General features: G+C 62.7%; 1 protein-coding gene and 1 long non-coding RNA gene across 3 annotated transcripts in view; both read left to right on the forward strand.

Moving 5' to 3' along the window:
* LOC119112822 (uncharacterized) overlaps positions 1-1022 on the forward strand; it is a 4459-nt gene extending 3437 nt beyond the window's left edge. For both annotated transcript variants that reach the window (XR_005095789.1, XR_005095791.1), the window contains exons 2-3: positions 433-518; positions 890-1022. This is a non-coding gene — a long non-coding RNA (uncharacterized LOC119112822). The remainder of the gene's footprint in view (positions 1-432; positions 519-889) is intronic.
* A 6-nt stretch (positions 1023-1028) lies between these two features.
* LOC119108455 (symplekin) lies at positions 1029-17013 on the forward strand. The gene is made up of 23 exons (XM_037232028.1): positions 1029-1087; positions 2008-2125; positions 2769-2887; positions 3305-3457; positions 4192-4340; positions 4657-4811; positions 5930-6034; positions 6347-6526; positions 7235-7411; positions 7743-7889; positions 8707-8893; positions 9230-9425; positions 10123-10318; positions 10970-11115; positions 11697-11801; positions 12121-12299; positions 13467-13627; positions 14034-14163; positions 15212-15399; positions 15742-15990; positions 16179-16211; positions 16647-16653; positions 16985-17013. Exons 1-23 carry the CDS (start codon positions 1029-1031, stop codon positions 17011-17013), a joined length of 3168 nt encoding a protein of 1055 aa, XP_037087923.1.
* The last annotated feature ends 4268 nt before the right edge of the window (positions 17014-21281 follow it).

A 21281-nucleotide genomic window follows, 5' to 3' on the forward strand; every position in this document is an offset into this window, starting at 1 on the left:
GGAGAAATATATTTGTACATATTGATGAAATAATGAAATAAAGAACTTTGGAAAGTTATTTTAGAAATACACAAAGAATGTGACAATATTGTACATAGTGAACCAAGCATAGTGTGAGATTGTTGTGGTACTGCACCCATGAGTATTGGACACTATGCAGTCAGTCAAGATTTCCCATGTGAATGAGTGTTTCCTGTGCATCTGATATCTGCACTGCATTCCTGTTCATATACATCCTGGCAATATTGCACATCATCCTACTCAATGAGCTGGCATTTGGCTAGTATGCACACTGCATGTTTTATGCTCTTCCACCACTTACTCTCTTGTACCAGGCTCTGTTTGATGCTTCAGTTCAAAGTATGTGAACCTGCCATGTACAGATGCATTTTGTAATGGTCACACAGAACATTATCAATTTATATGTTTCAGAATAATCAGTTTATGATAAGGAGCTGAAGCATTGAGTGGAAATGGCCTCCAGAGAAATGAGTGAGGGAAATGATGCTCAGGAACAGGTATGATTTCAGCAGAAGTGTTTCTAGTTGGTGATGCTCTTGTTATTGGCACCAAAGGACCACTGCAGTCAGCTCAGCCAAAACACCAATGAGCAACAGAAATAGTTGGTGATGCATAATATATGAGATTCTTGGTTAAAATGGTGAGCAACAGTTCTCTTTTCTCTCTGTGCTCTCTCTCTTTGTGTGTGTGTCTCAACAATGTCAGTGTCAGTGTCAAATCTCAACAGTGCTTTCCAGCTTTAGTGACTTATGAGCATTTCAGAATCAATTGATTTAACTGTAGCAGAAAAAGGCTTTTTATTTTTTTGAAAAGGTTGTATTTGTATGAGGATAAGCTGGTCTTGCAGCCACCACCATATGTTTTCCAGTGTGTGGAGCTGTTGAATCAGGCCTCACTGCTTCAAGATGAGAGGCAGAAGGTGACCAATCTGAAGAAGGTGCAGGAGCTGATCATCCACCAGGACCCAGCACTGTTAGACAACTTCCTTGATGAAGTGGTAGCCTTCCATGTCCGATCCAAGTGCTGAGGTGCGGCGCACTGTGCTCGCTTCATCGAAGAGGCATGGGTGAGTGGGTTCCATCTACCCCTGGACGTCCCATTCAGGAACAAGGCCAGCTCAGGGTCTGCAGCAGAGCATTCATTGCTCTGTTCCCTGGATAAGGATTGCCTAGATGAACTTTGTATCCAGGAATAAACCATGGCATTGACAATGACTTGTAGTGATGCATGCATTAACAATGGGAATACTTACTTGCTTCAAAGTAGAGTGTATATTAAAATACAATGTAAATGACTTAACCCCACACTAGTTGGGAGGGCTTCTCAGTTGCACATTTTCAGTGTTTTGCAGGATTACAGATGAAAGAATGATCAGACAATTGTCCTCATCTAGTGTGTTGGTATGTTTACAGAGGGTACACATACACACTGTCAGTATGTTCATATATTAATACACCAGGCAAGAACGATAGTCCCAACGTTTCTCCCATCTGTGATACTGATGCATCCTCTCAATTCCCGCATGTGATTGTTCGCACTTGTTTGCCACTTAACTCTCAAGTCTCAAATTGTAAGATCTGCTGCTAGACTATAGGCACACGTCAAGTGCACGTAGGCGTATGTAATAGTGGATGGGTTCCTATATCAGGATTCCGGCGTTACGAATTACGAAAAAAAATACGGCAAAAAAAACATTACGAAAAATGCCTGCGTCTTCACACTGTCTAGTGACCACACCCAGTGTAGATCCCTTGGGACAAGTGATGTGTAACTACGTTTTAGAGCTGATGCACCCTATCTTTCCATGAAGTGGTCACCCAAAAGCTTCATGGTTGCGTGATCACTGGTCCGGAACTCACCTGCCCCATTGATAAAGACATGGCCTGGTTATGGTTGCATCTTTCAGTGCTTATGCGCGAAGATTAAGTCAGATGGGCACATGCTGGCTCGACCATAAGCCGCTGACATACATCCCTGCGTTCACAGCAAAAAAGACAATGAGATGATCCCTAAGGTGGTGGCCAACCTGGGCATCCTGCTGCAGGACAGCTTCTCCATGGCAGTGGTCAAGCGGACCATGCAGGCCATCTCCAACATATACAGGGTAAGGCTTGAGTTCTGAACTGCATGCATCTGGTGCCCGTATGTTGCCGTATTTTAAAAAAAGAAAGAGGGGGCTTGGTCGTGGCTTGCGTGGGTGCTCGTTGATATGTGTTATGGTTCTTTGCTAGGGCTGGTAGTGACAGGTGCTGCATCTGCCATCAAGGTGGACAGATGTCTCACTCCTGTCCATCCAGGATCACAGTCCTCTCTGCCAGCCATTTTTCGAGCTGGCTTTTTGCAGCCTGTCTCACCAGTCTTTGACTTCGTGCTCATTGTGAGCTCCATGGTCTTTGATGGTCTCATATAAACAAACGACCCCAGGTCATGCTGCTGTTGGCTCACTTCGATCCGATTGGGGTCAACTGTTGATCCCGTGGCCTCTCTGTCTCCGGTTGATCCTGTGTTTCACCGCCATATTGGCCCGGCTCAGCCCGGACCGCGGCCTCAGTTGACCCCGTGATCTCTCTGCCTCCGGTTGATCCTGTGTCTCACCGCCACATTGGCGCGGCCCAGGTTGGACCGCGGCCTCGGTTGACCCGTGGCCTCTGTTGACGACCTTTGTCTGGGCCGCCGCAGGCGACGCTGCGATGACCCCAGCTGACCCGTGTTCTCCATTGACCCGTGTTGTCCGCTGGTCACCGCAGGTGACCCTACAGTGGCTCAGCTCGGCCCGGACCGTGACCGAGGTGATGGACTCGGCCTGGAGCATGCTCGGTCAGATGAAGCGGCGGATTATCGGCTACGTCGACCACGACAACGACGGGTGAGCGGCACAGACGCAGCCGGCCCGAGCCTCCGCGTCCTCTATCCAACGCTCGCTCGCGACGGCGTCTCGTCAGCGGTGCGCCGGAGAACCCTGCCGGTCGGCAGCGTCGGCTGCCGCGTAGCCTGGTGTCTTGTTTGAATGTAGGCGTGCTGCCACGTCTTCTCGGGATCAGGGCTATCGTGTTTTGACGTTGTTGCAAAGCATTTAAGGACGTGTGTCCGTTGCCTTGGTATCGTCCCGTCACATTACCACCTCCGCGGCGTTTGCCATCGGTGTAAGGAGCCGCGGCGTGCACCAGCTGTGCAAAGTCCCGCGTTTGGGACGCGCGCAACCCATGTCCCTCAGCCTCAGTTGTCTTGCGTGATGCTTCCGTTCGGTGCAGGCCTTACAACGTGTCGATGGCCCGTCCCGCAGTGTGCGCACAATGGCCGTCAAGTTCATGGAGACGGTGATCCTGCTGCAAACGTTCTCTGAGCCAGGGAGTCTGAAGCGACCCGAGTTCTGTCTGGACGGCGTGCCTATAACTCTCAAGATCGCGCGGCCGCGCAAGCTGGAAGAGGAGGCCCGGTACGTGGGCCAGCCGGCCGCGGCCACGGGCCCGGGGTGGCGGCCAGGACGGCCGGCCGCGGCCGCCGGCCCGGGGTGGCGACCAGGACGGCCGGCCGCAGCCACCGGCCCGGGGTGGCGGCCGGCCCGGGATGGCGGCCGCGCCACTAAGAGCAGACTGCTGTCGTTAACAGGCTGTGGGCTTCCTGCAGGCTGTCGTCATGAGACGAACTGTTGCCAGACGTCAGGCCGCCATTATAGGATAGATTGTGGACATAGGACGGGATGCTGCCTTAAGACAGGCTGCCGCCGTCGGGCGAACGCCGCCCTGTCCGCGATCAGACCACGAGTTGCCTCTGCGTCGCCGCTCCAACCGCGTTATACGTCCTGTGTGGTCACTGGGACGTGGCTGGCGTATGGCAGCCCTGGGCCCCGAGCCGGCCCATCGCCGCCTCCGTAATACCGCGCTGGCCGCTTTCAGCCCCGCCGTGCCTTTGACGCGGCCGTGACCAACAAGGGACCTGTGGCGCCGTCTCGGCCGTGCCGCCTCTCTGTCGCCCCGGCCGTGCTGCCCCTGCGTCTCCCCGACCGTACCGCCTCTGTGTCGCCCCGACCGTACCGCCCCTGTGCCGCCCCGACCTGCCGCCCCTGTGCCGCCCCGACCTACCGCCCCTGTGCCGCCCCGACCTGCCGCCCCTGTGCCGTCCCGGCCGTGCTGCCCCTGCGTCGCCCCGACCGCTGTGCGCCGCCGCCAGGTCCGTGTTCGCGCAGCTGATCAAGTTCCACGGCTCGCCGCACATCAGCAGCGTCAACCTGATGGCGTGCATGGGCTCGCTGACGCTGATCGCGCGCTGCCGGCCGTCGCTGCTGACTCAGGTCATCTCGGCGCTGGAGTCGCTGCACGGTCAGTACAGTGGCGCGGCGTCCACCGGCCCCGGCGCTACCGACCCGATGCCGCGCAGCCGCGCTGCAACGGAGCGCTCTTATTAGTGCTGTGGAAATATTGACACCTGAGCAGTATTGCACGCAATGTTATAGTACGTCAGAGTATCTAAGTATGTTCCGCAAGTGCATTTGTTAGGCAGTATAGGATGATGTAAATTTGGGATGTAACCGCCAAGTTGTAAAATGACATTGAACTCTGAAAGGGATTGGGCATTGTATTCATGGAATTTTTAGCTTTCTTTGATGTAAGAAACTCACGAGAAAAATTGCCGCAGCGAACCTGCCTCCGACGCTCTCCAAGTCCCAGGTGAACTCAGTGAGAAAGCACATGAAGATGCAGCTGCTGAACCTGCTGAAGCACCCGGCGTCGTACGACAGTCACCGCAACATCTGCACCCTGCTCACCGATCTGGGGGCCTCCCAGAGCGAGGTAAGCGGCGGGAGACAGCGAGAGGAATCAAGCGCGAGGTCCCCCGTCCATGACGTCACACAATCTCGACGAATGACGGGCGGGACTAGGGTAGGGGAGGGGGGTTACGGTGTCTGGCTTGATCTGGAGGGGCTTAGCGCGCGATTCTCGTCAAGGAGAGCTTTCATTTGTCCTGATTGTTCCATACCATTGCTAAGAAAATTTAAACCGGAATGTATGAAGCCGTGTGATTTGATAAATAATCTGTGTGTTGCAATATGTTGTCGCTATCATTGGAAAGTTCCGTGCACGCACTCAGTGCACAGTACATGAGCTGTTTACCCTTGTCTGATCGGGTGCAGCCGGCCGTGTCTGTTTGTGGCATGCCGACCTGGCCGTATTACCTCGGCCCGACCGACCGAGTCTGTCTGCTATGACTCTTCTGGCCGTCTGGCCCGACTCGTCCGTGTAGCCCAGTGTGAGTGTTCGGTCCGCTCCTCTGTGGCTGTCCATTTGGTGTGTGCACGTGCGGTCTGACCCCGTGTGACGGCTGTCTCCATCTTGCTCGTTGTGACGGCTGTCTCCGTCTGACCCTGTGTGGCGACCGTCTTTGTCCGGCCCGGTGTGACGGTCTTCTAAGCCTGGACCCGTGTGACGGTCTTCTCCGTCCGACCCTGTGTGGCGACCGTCTTTGTCCGGCCCGGTGTGACGGTCTTCTCCGCCTGGACCCGCGTGACGGTCTTCTCCGTCCGACCCTGTGTGGCGACCGTCCCTGTCCGGCCCGGTGTGACGGTCTTCTCCGCCTGGACCCGCGTGACGGTCTTCTCCATCTGGCCCCGTCTGATGGCCGTCTGCATCTGACCCCGTGTGACGACCGTCTTTGTCCGGCCCCGTGTGACGGTCTTCTCCGCCTGGACCCGTCTGACGGCCGTCTCCTTCTGACCCTGTCCGACGGCTGTCTCCGTCTGGCCCCTTCTGACGGCCGTCTGACCCCGTGTGACGGTCGTCTCCGCCTGGACCCATCTGACGGCCGTCTGACCCCGTGTGACGGTCGTCTCCGCCTGGACCCGTCTGACGGCCGTCTGCACCCGTGTGACGGTCCGCCCGGCCGCCGCGCCTGACGCCGGCCCCGGCCGCAGGTGATGCGTGCCATGCCTCCGCCGGAGGAGCTGCGCAAGCGGCAGCGGCGGCCCGAGGAGCCGCCCGGCGACGCCGACGACGACACACCCGTCACCAAACGGCAGGCGAGTCACCGCCGGTGCGCGCGCGTTCAGAAGGGGGCGGCCACACACCGCCGGCCGAGAGCAGGGGAGTCGCACACACGCTGGAGCGCACCGCCGGCGGACAGCTGCAGCCGGCCCACCGAGCCGCGTGCTACGGTTGACCATGGGCGGTGCCTGGTGGGGATCGCCTCCCGGGTGGGTTGCTTTTGTGCTGGCTTCAAACTAGCATGGTGCGTCGTGCAGGTTCTGTTTCTGCTCTCGGGTTCTGCTTTCTTCTCCGCTGCCTCGCCCCGTGAGGTCCTGCGTCACATCTGACGCGCTCTCTCCCCGCAGAAGTTCGTCGAGGACGACGACGATGAGGACGAGGAGGAGGAGGAGGCGGGCGGCGCGCCGCCGCGGCCGGCGCCGCTCGACAAGAAGCAGCACAAGGCGAACGCCATCGACATCACCGAGGCGTGGGCGTTCGAGCGGCTGACTCCGGCGCTGGCCGCCAACCTCGTGCTCGTGTCCATGGTGAGAGCGGCCTGGGCGGCCGGCCCGCCGCGGAACCCTCGCGTCATCAGCCGGCGGCCGCGCTGATGGTGACCGCGATGGACTTGTTCTCTGTGGTATTTGGGTGGTCAGGCTCGCTGTCGGTTTGATGTAGGTGGCATCAAGACACCGGGGTATGCACCGACGTCCGAGTCTGTTGGTGTGCCCGGGGATGGGAGTCTGGCGTGTTCGTCGTCGAGGGAATTACTCAGCGGTCTTCCTTTAAAATTTCTTTACATTCGTCTTTTCTGCTTTATTTTACGTCTGGCTTGCATCCCCAGGGCCAGACTTGGATTCACTTTTGCATCCCATCTCATTCAGGGACCGTATATTCGACCTGGCATCCAACTCAGGCTCGTTTTCACAATGGATAAACTTGGGTAAGCGTTTGATCGTGATGTTTCGGGGTATGTTGGTCTCCGCATAACTCACTGACTGATCCATTTTATCCTTAGCATAGCTGTGTGTTGTTTTGCCACGGCGTTGTGGGTGGAACAAAACCAGTTATGCAACCTACCAAGCTAAGTGTCCTCAGAGGCGGCCTCGGTGTTTTGGCCGTGCTGTGTCGGCCACCGGGCCCCGCACCTCCCCAGACAACAAACGGCGACAGCTCCGCACCGGTCACCTCGGCCTCGTGATCGGCGCTGTGGACGCCTCGCCAGCAATGTAACGCTGTGGCCCGCCCGACAGCACAACCTGCCGGACACCCCGCCGGCGCTCTTCAGCAACACGTTCACGCCAATCTCGGCCGCCGGCACGAGCTCCCAGATCCAGCACGTGGCGCGCCTGCTGGCCGCCCAGCTGACGCACGCCGGCATCGGGCCCGGCGTCGAGGCCACGCGCAATCAGGGCATCCAGATGACGGACGTGAGTGAGTCGCCGCCGGCGCGTCGGCGGCCGGCGCGGGCCGCGCCTGCGATGTCTGGGGGACGGCGGACTAACGCGAGACGGTGTGGGGAGGTGTTCACTGCTCTGGGGCATCGACTGAATACGCCGCCATCACCTGGTACTGACGGGCATCGCGCGGTCTGAGCCGTGCAGCTGCTGCCCTCCGTCCGACGGCTGCCCTCCACTTGACCGCTGCCCCCCGCCTGAGCGCTGCCCTCCACCATCCGCCTGACGGCTGCCCTCCACGAGTAGACGTTTTGCCGGCGCCCTGCTCACGCCGTGCGTGTGACCTGCGTCGCTGGCCTGGCAGCACGACTGGGAGATGGCGGAGGAGGAGGAGACGCCATCGGGCGCGCGGCAGCCTATCGCCACCGTGCTGGCCGGCACCGTGTCGGGCCGCGAGACCAAGAAAAAGGTGGCGCTGCTCCCCTCCGGACAGATGAACAAGAAGCACATGGTGAGGACCCGGCCGCCGCCGCCGGTCGCTGTCGGCCAGGCGTCCGGCGATGCTAGCTTTAAACGTGTATGCTGGGTGTTGCACTGGAACAGTCAATTTAACAAGCGCGAATAAGGATGCTAAAAATGTGCCAAGCACGCAAAGCAACTGCCAAGTATGTTGAAAATTTCAAAACATTTGGATTGGTGTCTTTCATGCAGTCAGTAGGGTTTAGGATTCGATAAGGACGTAGACCTAGGCAGATGAACACTGGCTGTAAAGGCAAGTTTCCAAATGCTGAACAATGTTTAACATAAATAATTGTGTTAGGTAATGCTGCTTTTTGCATATCGCAGCCTTTTTAAAATCGACGTGTGGAATGAAACCCTATAGTTTCGCCCGTTACAGCCGTCGTGAGAGATTTCGTTTCTTAGGACTAGCTATTAGATCTATGCTTTCCGTCACAGTAGGCCAAACGAACCAATCTTACTGCGTCAACTTGCGTGAGAGACTGGCATACCCTCGCTGAACGCGAAGACCAGTGATGTAGCGAAGGCTGAGCCGCTGTCTACAGCGCCGTTAGCAGTCGTTCGAGCGGGGGCGACACATTTGAGCTGTTCCTCGGTCACCGCGTGTGGTGTGGCGCTGCGGGGCGAGGGGCGCGTCCCGCCCCCCACTGCGTATTTGTTGAGCATGAGCAAGTCCGTGCTGAGCCCGCGCTGGACCCGTGCTGGGCCTGTGCTGAGCGCGTGCAAGTCCGCGTTGAACTCGTACTGTACCCGCGCGGAACCCGTACTGGACCCGTGCCGAGCCCGTGCTGAGCACGTGCGGCCGGCAGGCGAAGCCGCTCCGTCTTCCGGAGATCACGCGGCCGCTACCGGCTGACGAGCTGGAGCGGATGATGACGGCTGCGCTGGACCGGCTGCTGGCGGCCGAGCGGACGGCGCGCGCTGGCGGGCTGGCCGCCGCCCGCTCCAAGCTGCTCGCCATGATGTCGTCCCACTTCACCGGCCACCTGCTGGAGAGTGAGTATGCCGCCGGCCGGGGGTGGCCTGCCGCCGGCACCCGGCTAGAGCCGGGGCGCCGACCGTCAGCAGAGAGGGCAGAAGAAGGAGAGGCTTTCATCCTTAAGTGGCAAAGCCGCGCGCTAACATCGTTTCTTGGCCTCCAATGCAGTGTGATTTTTTTCTGCGACCCAAGATGGCCGTCTGCACTGGATTCATTTCGCTGTTCTTGGGATGGAGCCCGGTAAAGTGTCCGTCTCGCCGCAAAAGCTGGCGACCGCTCCGCACCACCATCTCCAGGGTGCAGAGACGCGGAGCCGTCAGTGTTGCTCACTGTTGTCCCTGCTGCTGCCGCAGAGATGCTGGGCCACGTGCTGGAGGATATCGGCGGTCGGTCAGACCTGGTGTTCAGCTGGCTGTACGAGGAGTACGCCAACGTCTCGGGCTTCAGCAACCTGGGCCAGGTGGTGCACAGCACGGCCAGCTACGAGCAGGTGTTCTGCATGCTCATCTCGGCTCTGATGGTGCGGCCCGACTTCAAGGACGGCGAGACGTGAGTAGCACTGCCCGGGTGGGCGGGCTCGCTGGGCGGCCGGCGGGCCCGCGCCGGCCTCGGCGCACGTGACGCTGGCCCGCCTGCGCCGAGCGGCCGTGTGGCCTTCGGGGCTGGGTGGTGTCGGCGCCGCTCGCTCGGTGCGCTGGGCGTCGCGCGCGGCCGCGCGCACCCGCCACAGTAAGCCTCTGTCCGCGGCCTCCACAGCCCTCCGCCCGATGTGAGACTGCAGGTATCGGTAGGGTAACACTTGCATGTGGATGACATTAAGTCACCGGCGGATGATGGCTCTATGGCTGTGCCCGACATGTTTGGTTGTGACAGTAGCGCGCGTTGCCGTGGCTGCCGCGCGTATTCCCGATCAGTACATGTCACGGAAGGCCCAGCAGACATGCGTCCGCGCGGGCCCGGCCGCCGACCAGCGCGTATGTTCACTGACGGCGCCATGGCAGGCCGGTCACGCGGCTGGTCGGGGCGGTCCAGTGGGCGCGCGTGCTCGGTCTGTGGCGGTGACCGGTGACCGGTGCGCTCGTGACCGGTGACCGGTGCGCTCGTGACGGCCGACAGCCTGCTGACGCGGCTGTTCGCTGGCGGCGCCATGTCAGGCCGGTCACGCGGCTGGTCGGGCAGTCCAGTAGGCGCGCGTGCTCGGTCTGTGGCGGTGACCGGTGACCGGTGCGCTCGTGACGGCCGACAGCCTGCTGACGCGGCTGTTCCTGGAGGCGCCGCTCGTGCCGGCCTCGGCCGTGGACATCCTAAAGGGTTTCAGCGCCGAGTCGGCCACCCACCGGCAGGGCATCCAGCTGCTCAGTCAGCTGATCTCGCGCCGGCCCAGCAAACAGCTGACCTACATCAGCGCGCTGCTCCAGCTGGCCAGCCACAACGCCTCCGAGGTCCGTCCGCTGGCGCGCGCGCGCCCGGCATCGCTCACACGCACATGGGTGGCGGCGGCAGGCCCGGTTCTGCTGCTCCCTGATTTTTCGTGTTTGGAATTCGGGATGAGATTGAAAGCAAGGAAGAGAGACACATAATAATCTGACATCGTTGTGTTGTGCCCTTTTCACCGCATCCTTTTGGCGTGCAACAAACCTTGGAAAGAACTTGACGTGATATCGGGACGTATGCGTGCAAATGGTGTCGCGCACCAGATTTATTTGTGTGTCAGGATCGTCCGATCCGTGCGTCCAGCTTCGCCGACCCAAATGAGAGGCGGCCAGAGGAGGGCATGGGCTTGGGTCGAGCCCGGGACGTGTGGTGGACTAGAGCTGGGTCTCCCCCAGCGCTGTGGTGGTTCCTGGCGCGGTCTCCCCCAGCGCTGTGTGTTGGCCTCGGGCGCGGTCTCCCCCAGCGCTGTGTGGTGACCTCGGGCACGTTCTCCCCCAGCGCTGTGTGTTGGCCTCGGGCGCGGTCTCCCCCAGCGCTGTGTGGTGACCTCGGGCGCGCTCTCCCCCGGCGTTGGACGGCGACCTCGGGCACGGTTTCCCCCAGCACTGTGTGTTGGCCTCGGGCGCGGCCTCCCCCAGCGGTGACGTGTGGTGCCGCAGGTGCGGGAGCGGGCGCTGGCCACGGTGCTAGAACTGCACGGGATGAACGGCGCGCTGGCCGGCCTGGTGGAGGAGCACGCAGTCGACCGGCTCAAATACCTGGCGCTGGAGACGCCGCCGGCCCTGCTGCTGGGCGACGACCAGAGGTGAGCCGCGCCACTGGACCGGGTCCTCTGCCCCTCCCCGGGTCTGGTCAGCACCGAGCCGGCCCGCGCAGCCAGCGAAGGCCGGGATGTACGGTGAACTGTGGCGGTGGCGAAAACCTTAACCATCATCCGGAGTGGGCGTGGTTTTGCACTAGCGTATTGGCGACCACGCAACCACGTCCAATTTGCCTGCAGATTGCTTAGTCTGGTATGTTATATGCTGCATGTGCATTGTATTGTGGTCTTTATGTGGCTGTTTTGGCTCTGATGCTGCACCGCAGGCCGATAGCTTCACAAATTTATCGGTCGATATCGGCACTACCTTTGCAATCACCTCAGCGGTGGCATGCGAGCGTCCCTCCCCGTCGGTGAGGTATGAGAAACGTCCGTCCCCATCGGTGTCACGTGGGCGTCCCTCCCCGTCGGTGAGGTATGAGAAACGTCCGTCCCCATCGGTGTCACGTGGGCGTCCCTCCCCGTCGGTTCGTCGGTGTGGTGCGAGCGTCCCTCCTCGTCGGTGAGGTGCGAGCCTCGCTCCCGGCGTAGGTGCAGCCCCTGATGGCGTCTCCTCCCGCCCGCAGCGCCGCGCCGGCCGGTGTCACGCTGGAGTGGACTGACGAGCTGGCCAAGCTGTGTCTGCACCTGTACCTGGCGCTGCTGCCGCGCCGCGAGAGCCTCATACACGAGTGGGTGGCATGCGTGCTCCTCTGGCCTGGCAGTAAGCCGAGCTTGCGGTACACGCCAGCGGGGCAGGCGCCAGGAACGGCCTGCAGCGTGGCTTTCAGGTGTCACTGTACACGCTCCTGGGCAGGTCATGCTGTCGTCGGTACACGTATGTTAAGAGTGTGGCTGCAAGTATTGTAAAGCCAACTGTAAACAACGGTGCGAGGGGTGCCTCCGGTTTGTGGTGGACGCGACAACTGATCTCACTCCTGATGAGACGCCTGCGGTGGTGCCTGCTGCGGCCGGCCTGTGGACTGAGCGGACGTGCCGGGCCTGCCGCAGGCTGGCGCACGTGTATGTGCAGACGACGGCGGATGTCAAGCGCACCATCCTGCGGGTGCTGGAGGCGCCCATCCGCGGCATGGGCATGGAGTCGCCGGAACTGCTGACGCTGGTGGAGACGTGCCCCAAGGGTGCCGAGACGCTCATCACGCGCGTCATCCACATACTCACCGACAAAAGTACGTGGGCCGACTCCGTGCGTCGCCCGGACGCCGGGGCGGTCGCGGGTGTGCCGGGTGTGGCCGGTGATGGATGGTCGGGTCTGGTGACCGTCAGGCTGTAGCCTGCAATCGCTGGCGTTCAATAGCCCCTGGCTTTCGGCGCCGCTGCTCAGCGGCATCGAAAGCTGGTGGATGGGGCATAGTGTGACGGGGTGTACGCCAGCGGCGCCATCTCGTGGTGGTCTCGTGGTCAGCGGTGTGGTCCCCGTGTGACCTCCCTGGCCGTCTCCAGTGGTGTGGTCCCCCGTGTGACCTCCCTGACCGTCTCCAGTGGTGTGGTCCCCCGTGTGACCTCCCTGGCCGTCTCCAGTGGTGTGGTCCCCCGTGTGACCTCCCTGGCCGTCTCCAGTGGTGTGGTCCCCCGTGTGACCTCCCTGGCCGCCTCCGGTGGTGTGGTCCCCCGTGTGACCTCCCTGGCCGCCTCCGGTGGTGTGGTCCCCCGTGTGACCTCCCTGGCCGTCTCCAGTGGTGTGGTCCCCCGTGTGACCTCCCTGGCCGTCTCCGGTGGTGTGGTCCCCCGTGTGACCTCCCTGGCCGTCTCCAGTGGTGTGGTCCCCGTGTGACCTCCCTGGCCGTCTCCAGTGGTGTGGTCCCCCGTGTGACCTCCCTGGCCGCCTCCGGTGGTGTGGTCCCCCGTGTGACCTCCCTGGCCGCCTCCGGTGGTGTGGTCCCCCGTGTGACCTCCCTGGCCGCCTCCGGTGGTGTGGTCCCCCGTGTGACCTCCCTGGCCGTCTCCAGTGGTGTGGTCCCCCGTGTGACCTCCCTTGCCGCCTCCGGTGGTGTGGTCCCCGTGTGACCTCCCTGGCCGCCTCCGGTGGTGTGGTCCCCCGTGTGACCTCCCTGGCCGTCTCCAGTGGTGTGGTCCCCCGTGTGACCTCCCTGGCCGCCTCCGGTGGTGTGGTCCCCCGTGTGACCTCCCTGGCCGCCTCCGGTGGTGTGGTCCCCCGTGTGACCCCCTTGCCGCCTCCAGTGGCGTTGTCCCCCGTGTGACCTCCCTGGCCGTCTCCAGTGGTGTGGTCCCCCGTGTGACCTCCCTTGCCTCCTCCGGTGGTGTGGTCCCCCGTGTGACCTGGCCCGCCTCCAGCGGCGCGGCCGCGCGTGACGTGCCGCCGGCCGTGCCCGCAGCGCCGCCGTCGGCCGAGCTGGTGGACCGGGTGCGTGACCTGTACCAGAAGCGGGTCTCGGACGTGCGCTTCCTCATTCCGGTGCTGAACGGACTGCGCAAGCGGGAAGTGATCGCCGCGCTGCCCAAGCTGATCCGGCTCAACCCGGTGGTGGTGAAGGAGGTGGGTTGGACGTGGGGCGCAGGCCGGGCCGGCGCGGGTATCGTGTAGGGGGGGGGGGAGCTCGGGGGGTGTTCGGGACACGCTGGTCGCATGAATAGCACAGAAAGGCTCAGGCGGAGGCGGCCAGTCGTCCGTCTAGGTGGTGGTCCCGGCCAAAGTATCTGCAGCAGACGCGTGTGAGACACTGTCCTGCCGGCGACTGCTGGGTGCATCAAACAGGCGCTTAATCTGCGGGGTGACTGTCCGCTGCTGAACACGGCGGCCGGCGATGTGTCCAAGCTGAACTGTGCGCGGTGTTACGGCGACCGCCGAGAGATTATGCAACCAGGTGCGACGTGTTGTGGGATTTTGTAACTTGGGCTTCCGAGGGAGTGTTGACTGAGCTGTGCGTCTGTGGTTCGGACAGGTGTTTAACCGGCTGCTGGGCATCCACTCGGACACGGCCAACTTCAGCTCGCCACTCACGCCCGTCGAGCTGCTGGTGGCGCTGCACAACATCGACCCGACCAAGTGCGACATGAAGACCATCATCAAAGGTGAGCAGGTGTCGAGTGGACGCGGCGCCACGGGTCGCGCCCGGGCCGACGGCGGCACGAGCGCCGATCTCCTGCCGCCACGGCCGTCAGCCGCCGACCGAGTGGAGTGTCAGTACGGCGCCACGGGTCGCGCCCGGGCCGACGGCGACACGAGTGCCGATCTCCTGCCGCCACGGCCGTCAGCCGCCGGCCGAGTGGAGTGTCAGTACGGCGCCACGGGTCGCGCCCGGGCCGACGGCGGCACGAGCGCCGATCTCCTGCCGCCACGGCCGTCAGCCGCCGGCCGAGTGGAGTGTCAGTACGGCGCCACGGGTCGCGCCCGGGCCGACGGCGGCACGAGCGCCGACTCCCGCCGCCACGGCCGTCAGCCGCCGGCCGGGTGGAGTGTCAGTACGGCGCCACGGGTCGCGCCCGGGCCGACGGCGGCACGAGCGCCGATCTCCTGCCGCCACGGCCGTCAGCCGCCGGCCGGGTGGAGTGTCAGTACGGCGCCACGGGTCGCGCCCGGGCCGACAGCGGCACGAGCGCCGACTCCCGCCGCCACGGCCGTCAGCCGCCGGCCGAGTGGAGTGTCAGTACGGCGCCACGGGTCGCGCCCGGGCCGACGGCGGCACGAGCGCCGATCTCCTGCCGCCACGGCCGTCAGCCGCCGGCCGGGTGGAGTGTCAGTATGACGGTCGGCTGTCGCGGGCATCGAGATGACTGCTGAGATCAGTCATTAACGGCTCCACGTCATGCTCTGGGGCCTTGGCACGTTGACTGTTAAACCCTGCCTGGCTTTTCGTACACCAGCTGGATATGCTGTTTGGCTGTGACCCGGACATGACGGGGGGGGGGGGGGGGGGCGCTGTGTGTGTCCGGGAGCCGGCGGACCGGCCGCCACTGCGGACTCCGGTGTTCGGTGAGTGATGCGTGCTAGCCGGGGCTCAACGCAGCGCGGATGAGAGTGGCGCCGCACCGGGTGGACTTCGCCCCGCAGCGACGACGGCCGGTGCCTGTGTGGCGCCCTCTTCCGGCGCGGCTGACCGGCCCGTCGCGTTCCCGGCAGCCACCTCGCTGTGCTTCGCCGAGAAGCAGGTGTACACGCAGGAGGTGCTGGCCGTGGTGCTGCAGCAGCTGATGGAGCAGTCGCCGCTGCCGGTGCTGCTGATGCGCACTGTCATCCAGTCACTGGCGCTCTATAACCGACTCATCGGCCTCGTCATGAACATCCTGCAGCGGCTAACCAGCAAACAGGTGCGGAGATGTCATCCTGTTCCCTCCCCCCTCCCAAGCGTTAAGACGGTAGCCTGTCCCCCCCCCCCCCAACGTCCGCAACTGCCGGCGTGCTTTGTGTCAGGCTTGTACTTGCGCTCAGCTGACTTAGGCGCTTCCCGGCTTTCTATTTCATCGTTTTCGTAACATTTGGTTTAGTTTGACTCTTACCAGGCGTTGACATGGCTGTAGTGGTGGTGTCTATGACGTGGGAAGCGTTGGTCAGGGCACAGTCTGGAAACTCCTTCCTGATAAAGGCCTTGTCTTAACCCGAGCTCGTGCTCACGCGGCTCGCCATCCGTGCTAACCCCTTACACTTGCCAGGTGTGGACCCAGAAGAAGGTATGGGAGGGCTTCATCAAGTGTTGCCAGCGCACCAAGCCCAGCAGCTACCAGGTGCTGCTGCAGTTGCCGCCGGAGCCGCTGCGCGACGTGTTCGCCACGGCGCCCGAGCTGCGCAGCAACCTGCTCGACTACGTGGCCAGCTTCAGCGAGGCGCAGCGCGGCCACATTCCGACGGACGTGATGCGCGTGCTGAACGGAGACCGGCCGCGCGAGCTGGCCGACGAGCCGGTGAGTGGGCGCCGCCCGGCAGGCCGAGCGTCACGCGGCGGCTGGCGGGCTCCGGTCAGCCACATGTGTAACGCTCTTCCGTGGCCAACGGCCTGTGAAGCCGGTCTCATGTCGGAAGGAAGTCCGAACACGTTGGCGTGTTAGTGTGTCGGACGTCCGACACTTGACGTTCCCGTCGTCTCCGCCAGATGTCACCGCCGGAGGTGGACTCGATCGACCCGGTCAGCGTGCGTGAAGCGGTGCCGCCGCCGCCGCTCAACCCGCCACGCAGCGCGCCGCCGCACCCACGCGAACGCAACCGGCCGCGGTCGCGGCCCAAGCGGTCCCGCTCGCGCTCGCGACCCGAGCCCGAGCCCGAGGACGCGCCGATGGCCGCCATCGACTACTGAGGTCGTCGCCATCGGCCGACACGGACCGCCTGGCGGTGACGTCCTCCGGCTGTGACCGTGCGCCGGCCGGGCCCCGCCGGGCCCCCTGACCCGGCTCGGCCGCCCCACTATGTGAACTGTGCGCCGCCAGTTAGTGCGCACCACTCTGTTACACGTCTTTTGTATGTAGGTATTGTTGGCACGACGGCAGTGCGCATCGGACGAAATACACGTGCAAATGGAGCGCGGTTATCTGGCGACGCTGTCAAAGCCGTTGTGCTGCGCCAGCCAGCACGTAAGGTAGGTGGTGCGGCTGCTGACGGAGTGGGCGACCCGGTCCCTATCTGGGCCGCGGGAGCCGGCGGCGGGCCGGGCTCAGAGTGGCCGGACCCGTCGAGTCGTGCTAGCGCTACCGCCGCCGCTCGAGGCGCTGAGCCGGGGGGCCGCTGCTGGCCGCCGGCCGGACTGAGCCAGGGCGCAGCAGCGGTGCTGGGTCTGACCACGGCGGCGCTGGTCTGCCTTGCCAGCAGCCGCCCACCGCGGGACCAGCCGCAGGCTGCGCAGGCGCTGAGTGCCGCAGCTCTGGCCTCGCTGTGCCCCTGGGCCTGCCCGCAGCCCTGTTCCAGCAGCAGCCTGGGATTCACAGTTCAGCTGAGCGCGAGGCGGTATTTTAAGTCAAGCTTCCGGAATGTCTGTCCTGCATGTCCTGTTGCACGGCTCCGAGACGAGACGGGATGCCGGGTTGTTAAATGAAATATGGCTGCACACCAGAAACATTTGCTGTAAAATAGGTTGCCGTCGTGCTTACATATTGTCGTACCATTCTTCCGGGCCTGGTATCACCAGGTACTTGACACCTGTACGAGATGACCTTGAAACCTTCGTGTATGCACCAGCGGCACTTCATTCAGAAACTGTGGCATGTGACTAGATAAACCAATATGCCTTGAACATCCATGGAGGTTTGCAAATTGCCCTTCATCAGATGTTACAGATGGTCTTTTTTTTGCACGCACGACGTGTCTTAAAAAACAGTTCCTAGACACGTGTGTGGAGGGTTACTGCGGTTGACTGCGGGTAATTCGCATATGCGACCATAAACATAGCTTTTTGCTGGTTTATTTTTGCGTTCACTCACCAGCAAACCGCTGTGCACTGGCCCATTTTGGTCAGAACCTTGACAGTTTAGCCGGCACCACCAGATGGGTCTTCCGCTACCCGCAGTGGCCCGTACCTGCGTGTGTGAGGGGGGATTGCAAGTTGTACCCCGGGTACCTTATGATGCAACCGCGGGGTCGGGAGAGGCCTGCCGCAGGGAGACCTGGGACGTGGAGTTGACGCCGGACACGTTACCAGTCGCCTCAAAACTCAGCAAGACAGTTTTGAAATGACTGCAGGGCGTTTTCGCGTTTGTCGTAGAGGCCTATTCAGCCTCCGAGCCGGCACAAATGTCAAAAACATTGTCCGGCGCCTCAAAAACACACCGTGGTGCTAGTCAAGGCGAATAATTGACATTGGGACTTTACGCCGCACGCGGTTGCTGAGACTACATGGAGTCACCTGCCTCTCGCTCCGGTAAGAAGGGCGGGCACAGTGCAGCACCACGGGAAATCGAACCCGTACCTCTGGGTTCCCAGACGCCTTGCTTAACCACCGCACTACCGGTATCCCTAAGGCCGAGAATCAATCAGGGTCAGGGTCATGTAGGATTATGGTCGGATCACCTCATCACATCTAATGTCACATGCTCTTACACTCATTGTCACGTGCTTGTCACATGCTCTACATTACACAACGGTCGTTGTCTTGGAAACGAGTAAGTCACACCAACCTGTTTATCACAGAAGGCCCTAGCAAAGCACTTTGGTTACATGATATAACTTCATCCCGCATGATCTCTGGTGCACGCGAACTCGTATGGTGGGAACTCCGAATTCTGCAGCTGATCTTAAAATTGCAGCGCAAGCCATCAATGATGAACCCAGATCTCAGTGACATGGATCCCGTGGTAGCACAGAATTCGATAGCGGTGCTTGCGTTGTGACGGTACTTCGGTCCCCATCACTGTGGGCGAAGACAAAGCGCAAGAGCAATATTCAGTAATATGTGGGCTTTTACGTAATATAAGTAAACAACCTCTTTTAGGTCTGAAAGATTCAGGATTTGAGGATTAAAATTTTTGACTTGTTCTGAAAAAGGTAACGCAAGGTCTGTTTTATAGGACCAATCCCTTCTAGCTATGGGCGTTCAGCTCTGGCATGGGTGCCGGGCGTGTGAGCACAGCAACGCCGTTGTCGTGGGGGGCGGGGGGGGGGGGGGCGGCGGCGCTCGCTGACCCGTCTGAAGCCGTGCTCCAGGTGGTAGGAGGAGAGGAGGGGGGGGGGGGGGGGGGAGATCGTGAGAGCCATGGTGACCTTGGGCCGCCCACTGCTGGTGCACGCGCTGGATGTGACCATTGACAGACTGTCGCCGCTGTTCACGCCGCCGCAGAAGGGCGTGTGCCTGAGGCTGGCCCGCGCCGCTAGAGGTGCATGGCGGCTGGCGGCTGGCGACTGCGCTGCGCTGCGAGCAGGCGCTGCTCGCCGTCCGGAGCCTGACGACGGCCTGCTCCGGCCGGCCGGTTGGGATGCCGAGCCGGGCCGGTCCTGCCGCTCACCCCAGCCGGCCGGACCCAGAGGCAAGCCCCAGTAGTCAGGGCCGGGAGCGGGCGCCGCCGGCCCCTCACACCCAGAGGCAAGCCCCAGGAGTCAAGACCGGGAGCGGGCGCCGCCGGCCCCTCACACCCGGAGGCAAGCCCCAGGAGTCAGGGCCGGGAGCGGGCGCCGCCTGCCCCTCACACCCAGAGGCAAGCCCCAGGAGTCAGGGCCGGGTGCGGGCGCCGCCGGCTCCACAGACCCGGAGCGCCAGGGAATGGCGAGGCTGCGCGCGGCTGGCCGTCACGGAGGGAGGTGGCGCCGTCCGCCCAGGACCTTCTTCACTACGCATTTAGCTGCCTGCCGGCCGGCTGCTTGTGTGTGTCGCACCGGCCGTACCGCGGCGGCGCACGCAGCATACCGCCTGCGCGCGGTGGGCACGTCTGCGGACGCCCGGCTGGCGCTGCACCTGCTCCGAAGGCCTTCCTCCCTTCCTCCTCCCGCCGCCAGCCTAGTGGGAGCTCTGGTGTCGACGCGCGGCCGATCTCCGGGCCCGCGGACCATCAGACACCTTCCTCCCGCCGCCGCCAGCCTAGTGGGGGCTCTGGTGTCGACGCGCGGCCGATCTCCGGGCCCGTGGACCATCAGACGCCTTCCTCCCGCCGCCGCCAGCCTAGTGGGGGCTCTGGTGCCGACGCGCGGCCGATCGGCGGGCCCGCGGACCATCAGACGCCTTCCTCCCGCCTCCGCCAGCCCTATGGGAGCTCTGGTGTCGGCGCGCGGCCGATCGCCGGGCCCACAGACCAACAGACGCTGTCAGCGCCGGAGAAGCTGCGCCTGCTGACTGTGCCGACCGCCCTACGACTTCGAGGCTATGCACACCATCTGTGCGCACCCCCTGGCAGGTCGTGACGAGGCGTGGCTGGAACCAGACGGTGCAGTGCTAGATGCACTGGGCCGTGCCCCGACGGAAGGGCGGGCTGTAATGACACCGCGGCGCACTCAGCATGCTCTCGCGTCGGCCGTCTTGCACGAGCAACTTCCTGTATATGCTCTACATGATTTTGGTATGCCTGGGGACCGGGTGGCTCTGGGAGTGCCGCTTACGACCCCGACTCTCAGCTAGGGTCGGTCTCAAGTACTAGACAGTTGACCCGCGGGGCGTGGATGTCTCGCACTGGAATACACTCGGTCCGCTCTGGGACGAGCTGATCTACGGATGATGCGGTCTGCGCAGAATTGGGTCCGCTAATTGGATAAAGCAGGTATGCCCGGACGCTGGCGCTAGACTCGGCCGCGGCGTCGTGGCGGTGAGTTCCGCGGCGGCGTGGTGGTGAGGTGTGCGGCGGCGTGGCGGTGAATTCCGAGGCGTCGTGGTGGTGAGTTCCGCAGCTGCGTGGCGGTGAGGTGCGCGACGCCGTGCCGGTGAGTTCCGCGGCGCCGTGGCGGTGAGGTGCGCGGCGTCGTGGCGGTGAGGTGCGCGGCGGCGTGGTGGTGAGTTTCGCGGTGTCGTGGTGGTGAGGTGCGCGGCGGCGTGGCGGTGAGTTTCGCGGTGTCGTGGTGGTGAGGTGCGCGGCGTCGTGGCGGTGAGGTGCGCGGCGGCGTGGCGGTGAGTTTTGCGGTGTCGTGGTGGTGAGTTCCACGGCGGCGTGGCGGTGAGGTGCGCGACTTCGTGACGGTGAGTTCCGCGGCGGCGTGGCGGTGAGGTGCGTAGCATCGTGGCGGTGAGGTGCGCGACGGCGTGGCGGCGAGTTTCGCGGTGTCGTGGTGGTGAGTTCCGCGGCGGCGTGGCGGTGAGATGCGCGGCGTCGTGGCGGCGAGTTCCTTGGCGGCGTTGTGGCGAGGAAGTCCGCGGCGTTGTGGCGGTGAGTTCCGCAGCGTCGTGGCGGTGTGGTCCGCGGCGTTGTGGCGGTGAGTTCCGCGGCGTCGTGGCGGTGTGGTCCGCGGCGGCGTGGCGGTGAGTTCCGCGGCGTCGTGGCGGTGAGGTGCGCGGCGTCGCGGCGGTGAGGTGCGCGGCGGCGTGGCAGTGAGTTTCGTGGTGTCGTGGTGGTGAGTTCCGCGGCGGCGTGGCGATGAGGTGCGCGACGTCGTGACGGTGAGTTCCGCGGCGGCGTGGCGGTGAGTTCCGCGGCGGCGTGGCGGTGAGGTGCGCGGCGTCGTGGCGGTGAGATGCGCGGCGGCGTGGCGGTGAGTTTCGCGGTGTTGTGGTGGTGAGTTCCGCGGCGGTGTGGCGGTGAGGTGCACGGCGTCGTAGCGGTGAGATGCGCGGCGGCGTGGCGGTGAGTTTCGC

This window comes from Pollicipes pollicipes, unplaced genomic scaffold (assembly GCF_011947565.3).
Source record: "Pollicipes pollicipes isolate AB1234 unplaced genomic scaffold, Ppol_2.1 Scaffold_2555;HRSCAF=2994_pilon_pilon_pilon, whole genome shotgun sequence".
In the NCBI taxonomy this organism is placed as follows: domain Eukaryota; kingdom Metazoa; phylum Arthropoda; class Thecostraca; order Pollicipedomorpha; family Pollicipedidae; genus Pollicipes; species Pollicipes pollicipes.

Bases quoted from the DNA above. Each gene is read 5' to 3' on its own strand.
- LOC119108455 (XM_037232028.1), top strand. From the start codon at position 1,029: ATGTCCGATCCAAGTGCTGAGGTGCGGCGCACTGTGCTCGCTTCATCG. The intron at 2,888-3,304 runs GTGAGCGGCACA...CCCGTCCCGCAG, and splicing joins GTCGACCACGACAACGACGG to TGTGCGCACAATGGCCGTCA. The intron at 7,412-7,742 runs GTGAGTGAGTCG...CTGGCCTGGCAG, and splicing joins AGGGCATCCAGATGACGGAC to CACGACTGGGAGATGGCGGA.